The following is a 7,881-nucleotide window of genomic DNA, read 5'->3' as shown; positions in this document are numbered from 1 at the left end:
TGTGTGTAGGGGCAATATAGGAATAAAAATTCCTACAGTTAGAGAAGAAGAAAGAACCATCACCGGACACAGGAAATGGGGTGGACGCCCACCGATATCCTATCGGACGAAAGAACCGGACGAAACTGGACGTAGACATCATGTTAACAAGTGTATTATATATTAATTAAAAACATACTTAAAAAACGTTTGAGAGGAAAAAGTACTGTTATATTAATCATTCAAATAAAATGTAATACAATAGACAAAGTTAAAGGTGGACAATCCTTCAATTAGAAAAATCTCTATCCACCGATAGAGTAAATTAGGCCAAAATATTAAAGACCTTACTCTAAATATAAAATTAGAGGTAAATTTAATTAATTGATTAATAAAGTTATATTTTTCAACATACCCTAATTTTCTATATCAAAAGGAATGAAAAACTAAATAAAAACTCTCTAAATATTGAAAAACACTCTCTCTCTAGGTTTTCTCGCTCGACCCTCTCTCTCTCAAATCTCTCAAATCTCTGCAGCTGCAGGCGTCAGCGGCGCCACCGCTTCCTCGGCTCCGATCCTCCTCCTCCTCACGCAACTGACCAATATGTGGTGCGGCTATTATATTTGTATATATATGTAGAATTCATATTTAATTTTTCATCTTAATTTGGATTGTACATGATAATTTTCAACTTTGGGTTTAGTTTGGTGGACTGGATGTTAGATTACCACATTATTTATATATAGATTCACTTAATTAATTAGGTAAATAATTTTATATCGTCATAGATGGATTCAAACATAATAATTTTGATATATATATATATATATACATATGTATGCAGAGTAGACTCTCTACAGAATAGATTTCATTGATTGACCTCCTTTTTTATTATTTACTCTACAGGAGATACAGTAGAAACTTTGTTGTAGATCTTTTGAGAAAATGGATGAACAAGTCTGAGTATGTACCTTTAGGGGGTATCGCTTATTATATTTCTGCCCCTTCAAGGTAACTAAAGATCTTTTCTCTTGTTTTAAATAATTGATTTCAGATACATTACATAATGAAGATTTCGTTCATTTACTGTCTGTGCAGCTCGGAAGATATGGCAGCCAATCCTTTCCATTCATTGTTTTTTGTTGTATTTATGTTATCTGCTTATGCACTTTCTCAAAGTATGTGGCTGCACTGCCTCCTTCAACATCTTCTCTGGGAGAAGATGTTGCCAAGTAGCCAGCTTAAGGTATAACATACCCACTCAATATATACAGATGACCTTAAGGTTATAGAGCCAATAATGAGATTGGTTTCTTTGGATTATAATACTAGCGAATTTAGGAGATACATATACTAATTCTTGTCAATCAGATTCTTTTATTATGATGTCGTAGTTTACAGTTGTGTTATTAACTTTCTGTCATTGGAGTAATTAGTTTGGAATATCTCATCATGCCTTAGTTTATTATGATGACTTTTTCTAAATTTGTATGAGACATTTATGGACTCTTTTATGGATTATTTATTTATTGTGTGGGACTTTGGAGATTTTAGATTTGTATGTATGTATGTATATAATTATCATCATGCCTTTCGCTTGTTAATTTTCCACCATCTCTTATTTATTTTTTGATGGAATCACCATCCCTTTTTTATTGCATGGTAACAGAACCAAAAGATCTTTCGCTACTATCAAATATTTGCTTCCCCATATTTTCCTCAATTTTCTTTTAGGGTTCCCTTCCTCCACACTACATCATTTGTTTTAGGGTTCTGCCCGTTTGGACCATTCGATCATTCCTTCAAGAATGTGCTGAAATCAAAGAATACCATCCTGAAGGCATGCCCGTTTGGTGTACGCTTCTTGTTCTTGAAATCAGAAGCCTCATTGTCCCTCTATACACCATTGAAGAAGACGTCAAACCCTCTTTACTAACATATTCGGTTTTTCTGTTATTTTGAAGATTTTAGTGTACTGATTTTGTTGGTTTGTTTATTCAGCTCATTTGTTTCTTATCTCATCCTCTGAGAATTTAGATACTATACATTATTTTAAACCCAAATATGATCATTTGGGTATTGTTATTTGGAATTTGACAAAGTCAAATTTTAGACTTGTGTTTCTGCAATCGTAGTCGTCAATGGGGGCTTCTTGGCCACCTCATGATGATTATATTTTTTTATATGTTTCTCATGGCTGCCTGCTCTCAATGCTTAGTCCATTTTATCCATATAGCTATTCACACTCATAAACATATCACTTCCTATCTCTCAATAATTTCACCCACTGCTCTCTTATTTTCACCTGCAACATCCCGACAAATTGGTTGGTGGAGTTAGCCCATTTAGCAATTTTGAGAGCTGCCCCATTACAGTTTCTAGGAATCCAGTGCACCTCCCAAAGACAAGGGTTGAAAGGAATAACTCTAAGAATTGATTTTAACAAGAGAGAGTCTCTTCCAATCTACCAAAGAATAAAGTCATCAATCATATAGAAGTGGATTCTTTATGTTCACAAATTAATTAATTATTATTTATGAGTCTAGCTATTCTTTATGTTTTATTTTTACTTGATGACAGTTGATAAAGCAATGTATAGGCGAAAAAATTGAAGTATAATGCTTATGGTAGATTATAAGATGTTAAAAAGAAGACTATAATTGGAATGAAATGGTAAATATTAGAATTCACTCAGGCCTATAACATCACTTATCTAATGCCACAACATATTGGGCTGCTTTCAACAATGAGATCAATCCAACTTACATAACGATTTTGAGTAAAGAACAAATGTACCCAAACACGATTTTTATTATAATTGATCGGTTTTACTTCTTCTTCCCTTATGTCTTTTTCTATTTTGATAGAGTATTCTCATATATATTGTGAAGTGTTGAGGAAGTTGATGACCATTGTGATTAACAACTAACTGTCTATGTTGGTTAGTTAGTTAGGATCGTTTTCTGTTAGGTTGTTAAGAATTCTTGTGTACTCTTATAGCTACACTATATATAGCTTGTAATATGGGAAATATGTCAATGAAGAATCACACTTTGATTCATTCTCTTTCTCTTCTCTTGCTTTTCTCTGTTTGCATTCTATTCCTTAGAATCAACTTGGTATCAAGAGCAATCGACAATGGCGACCTCTGCAAACAATTTCACAAGTCCTACTGTGGTTCCAACCACCATGTTCTTACCACCACTAAGATAAGATCAAAGCAACTATTTTTTTTGGCGGTCTCAAGTGCTTCCCACAATCCGTGCTCATGATTTTGAAGATATTATACTATGTTGACATCCAAGACCAGAATAATACGTACCTGAATCAACTGGTTCTTGAAACATTGTACGTAACCCTGACTTTCATCGATAGATGCGCCTTGATCAATTTATTTTATCTTGGTTATTGTCATCAATATCTGAACCTATGATTGGCCATGTTGTGCACTATGACTGTTCTTGGATCCAAGGCCAGAATGATTCATCTCATGTCTCATCTTCAGAACACCAAGAAAGGTTCCCAGTCGATTGATGAGTACATGTTGAAGATGAAAAACTATGTTGATGGCCTTCGTGCTGCTCGCAACTCTATTTCTGAGGAAAAATTGATTCTTTATGTTCTTGGTTGAGTAGGCAGTCAATATGAATCTGTTGTCGTGAATCTAACTTCCCAAGACAAACTCACTCTTCAAGAAGTTCAGTTTATGCTCCAGAATCATGAGATGCGACTTGAACTTACTCAGTCCACTGCCTTGCTGGATCTGAATTCTCCTCAAGCAAATATTGCTCAAGCCAAGAAACATCCATGCTCTGGATGCTCTCAAACTGGTCGACCTCCAACCTCTAATACCTCACACAATGCTACTCGTGGAAGGGGCAGAGGCAATAGTTCTTACAGAGGTCGTGGGAGTTCAAGCAATTCCAGAGTGATTTGCCAACTTTGTGGGAGATCAGGACATACTGTTCAACATTGCTACAAACGTTTTGATGTCAATTTCACAGGAGTTGAAGATGCTGCTCCACCATGAAGCGAATCTGCTCCACAGGCCAACATAGCCTTTTCATCGACCCCCCGATGATGGCTGGTATCTGGATAGTGGGGCTTCTAATCATGTTACACCAGATGCCACCAATCTGATGCAGAGGACATCTTACAAAGGCAAGGAAAAAATGCTTGTAGGTAATGGTTCTTGTTACGAAAAATATGAACAATATGCAAGTGCACATAATCAAGTAGTAAACTCACACAGGTGAGGTCGAACTGCAGGGAATTGGACTGAATACCACTAAACTAGATTTTTGATTCTATTTGGTAGATAAAAATAATTTTGACGAAGTTTAAAATAAAGGTAACCAAGAAAATTAAAGAAAGAAAAAAAGTTGTTAAATCAAGGACGAGAAATTAGAGAAAAGAATCATGTTGATTTAATTACCCAATTGTTAAAGCTAATTACTACTCTCTTTCTTAATGTGAATGATAGATTATAAAAATTATCCTAACTCTTTTCAGATCTTTTAGGCCCTAAATTACATGTTATCTAATCATCTTTGAATTAGACTAATATGAAATAAGCATTACGCAATAATCTAATTGTCACAAAGGCTATGCAAATACTTTTGTTTCACATCGGAACCTAGTTTATCCAATTTTAGCATTCTCAATTCTCACTTTTCAGATTTTGAATTGAGATCATAGAGTATGTAAAAGGTGATCAATCTTAAACATTTTATTAAACACAAATATGGATAAATTTCACAATCAAGAAAGGAGAAATAGCAATTATCATTAACTAAAGATAATGTCAATCAACAATCATCATCTCCATAAATAGGAGCTTAGTTCATAACATCCATAATCAAATCCATAATTAAAATTGAAATAGAAAATAGCATAGAAAAATGAAAGAGAAGAGAAAAGAACTAGTTGAAGCAATTGATCCAGGTCGCCACAAGCCGCTCTTCAAGTCTCCTCCTTTGTTTCTAGGGCTCGCAATCTGAATAATAATCACTTTTCACGAACTTCCATCTAAATAAACCAAGCCTTCTCATTAAAATTTGTGAAATTACAAAATTATCCAAAAATTGGGTCATTAAGGCTTCGTCTCGGCGAAGCTTTTTCCGCGTCGCGGCGAAGCTTTTCCCCGTCACGGCGGGATTTGGCAGCAAGCAAAGAACTTTGTACATTTTCTTTCAACTTTTTCATCTCTTGTCCTCTATTCTTGTAAATACTTCCTTTAAACATCCGGGGACCTAAAAATAAAAGAATCAAGCGTAAAATAGCCCTAAAACTAGAAACAAAGAACGAAAACTACCCAAAAATACGACCCAAAACTTAGACTAAAATTAGCCTAACAATTCTCAACTCTCAATTTCTAACATTGGTGATAGTTCTATCACAGCTGATCGAATTCTATATCTAAAAAATATATTACATGTGCCTGCCATTTCCAAAAATGTCATTAGTATATCTCAATTTTGTTGGGATTTTATGCCCTAAATAAAACCCATTACAATACAATCTGATTTGTTATCAATAGAAGATAAAAAGTCATTTATGTTTATATGTAGTTTTCATGTTTGTGGTTTAATGTATACAATTTCTGTTAAGTCCAGAACATATAGTTATTCACAATTACAGTGACGTCAACACATAGGAAGGTAATTGTGATTATATGCTTCAAAAGATAATGTCCCTTGATTCATCACTGCACTGGATTTACACTGAGGTGATAGTCAGCGATAAAGCTTACTTACACCTTGGATAAGTGTTATGTTCTTTCCAGAACATTGGCAAAGTATACTAGTATCGGATGTATGGAGTATACATTGGACTGCGACCAATATTGATCTTAGTAAAGATATTATAATCTTACCGTTGTATCTTTCTAAGTCAATATCACTGGTTGATCTTAGATCAAAAGATCTTAATCCTGACATGGTTAGGTTCGATCTCAAGAGTGTTATTTGTGTTCTTTGAATTGTTAGTTAAAGCCTACCATTTGGTTCGGGTGGAACCTACAGTTTGGGAACATGATAGTACAATTGAGTGGGAGCGCTAAACATAGATATGGAATCTATAGCTTCTATCTGAACATAGAAGTGAAATGATAATTTTTTTCGAGCTTGGCTTAATATAGATAAATGGAAGAGCTCATACTTCAGTGATTATATTAGTTTACTGAAATATCATTTATAGGAAGCTAGGATTTTAAGGATAAAATACATTGGGGGGTAAAATGATAAATTTGTCCCTACTCGGTGTAAATCATCTATAGAGAATCTTTTATTATTGGAATTAGAACGATGGTCAAATTTGTTGGAATTTATTTTACCAGGATCTTAGATCTACTCACAAGTATGTTGATTTAACAACCTAAATATGAACTTCTAAAACGATAAATAAAACACAAAAAAACTTAAGAAACCTTACAGTGGGTGCAGCGGAATAATGTGTCTCCTTCCACTCAGATCTCTAACTTTTGATTCCTTTCTGTCGCAGAGTATAATCAAGATCTGAGCCCGAATGTCCTTCAGATGGATGTGATCCTTCACAGTCTTCCAATCTATGATTGAGGTACTGTTTGCTGTGTGTGGGCACTTCTCTCTCACTTAGGATTTCGAAATTCTCTCTCTTTTTCACTGTGTATTTCGTGTATTAATGAAGCATGCAAGAGGAAGAGAGGAGGGCTGCTATATATCGGGAAAAGGGAAGCTCAACTTTCCAAAATAAACAATTTCCCCAATTACTGAGTAATTGATTAACTGCCTTATTTGGTGTGATCCACCACTTTCCTTTTATAGATAGCTGCTAGGTTTAGGTTAGTAATTATTTTGGCATTAAAAAATGAAAATAATAATTCGGAAACACACAACCAAGTGGCCGACCACGGTGTGACTGGGCCTCACTTGGGTTTTGCAGTTTCCACAATTTTATTTCTATTTTTCCAAAAATGCCATTTTTCCAATTCTAACCATTTAAATGCCAAAACTAATTATTTAATAACTAAAATAGATTATTAAATAATATTGTCATTTAATATAATTATTAATTAGACATGTAGAGTCTCTTAATTAATAAATAAACCTAGAATCCCTTTTCTTTACAATTTCATCCCTACTTAGTGAGAATTCACAAATTAGACATAGTCTAACTTTTAGAATTATAATTGACTAATCATAAATCAATTATTGAGTCTTACAAACAGTATCGTCACAACTAGAATGGGGACCATGGATCTATATTGCTGAGCTTCCAATAAGTTGAACCGAATTTACCAAGTAAATCCCTAACTTATTAATTCCTTGTTCAATCCACTCTTAGAATTTGGAATTGCACTCTCAGACTTATATAGAGTATTCTATATGTTCCACGATATAGATATGCTATCTCATTTAACCATTGTTATAATCTTAATGTGATCAAAGATCCTCTATATAGATGATTTACATCGAGATGGGATAAATTTACCGTTTCCACCCCTCAATGTATTTGGCCCCTTAAAACACTTAGCTACCTATAAATGATGTTTTAGTGATCTATGATATATTCACTGAAACAAGAGCTCATCGATTTACTTCTATTTAACTAAGCTCGAAGGGAATCATCACTTGACTTCTATACACCAGTAGAAGCTATAGATTCCATATTTATGTTCAGCGCTCCCACTCAGTTATGCTATCATGTTCCCAAAATATACGTATCACCCTGACCCAAAAGTAGGCTTAACTAATAAATCAAAGAACATGAATAGCAGTCCTGAGATTGAGCATAAGCATATCAGGATTTAGATTCTTTTAATCTAAGATCAACTACTGGTATTGACTTGGAAAGATACAACGATAAGTTTATAATATCTTGACCAAGTTCAATATCGGTCCAGTCCAATGTATACTCCAT

General features: G+C 34.2%; 1 protein-coding gene across 1 annotated transcript; it reads left to right on the top strand.

Moving 5' to 3' along the window:
• Nucleotides 1–429: 429 nt before the first annotated feature.
• On the top strand, nt 430–1,530 carry LOC115714372 (uncharacterized). The gene is made up of 3 exons (XM_030643054.2): nt 430–590; nt 889–993; nt 1,081–1,530. Exons 1-3 carry the CDS (start codon nt 586–588, stop codon nt 1,232–1,234), a joined length of 264 nt encoding a protein of 87 aa, XP_030498914.1. The 5' UTR covers nt 430–585; the 3' UTR covers nt 1,235–1,530.
• Nucleotides 1,531–7,881: the final 6,351 nt, after the last annotated feature.

Source organism: Cannabis sativa, chromosome X, assembly GCF_029168945.1.
Source record: "Cannabis sativa cultivar Pink pepper isolate KNU-18-1 chromosome X, ASM2916894v1, whole genome shotgun sequence".
NCBI lineage: Eukaryota > Viridiplantae > Streptophyta > Magnoliopsida > Rosales > Cannabaceae > Cannabis > Cannabis sativa.
The sequence above is the reverse complement of the archived record's forward strand: the minus strand, read 5'-3'. Positions and strand labels throughout refer to the sequence as shown.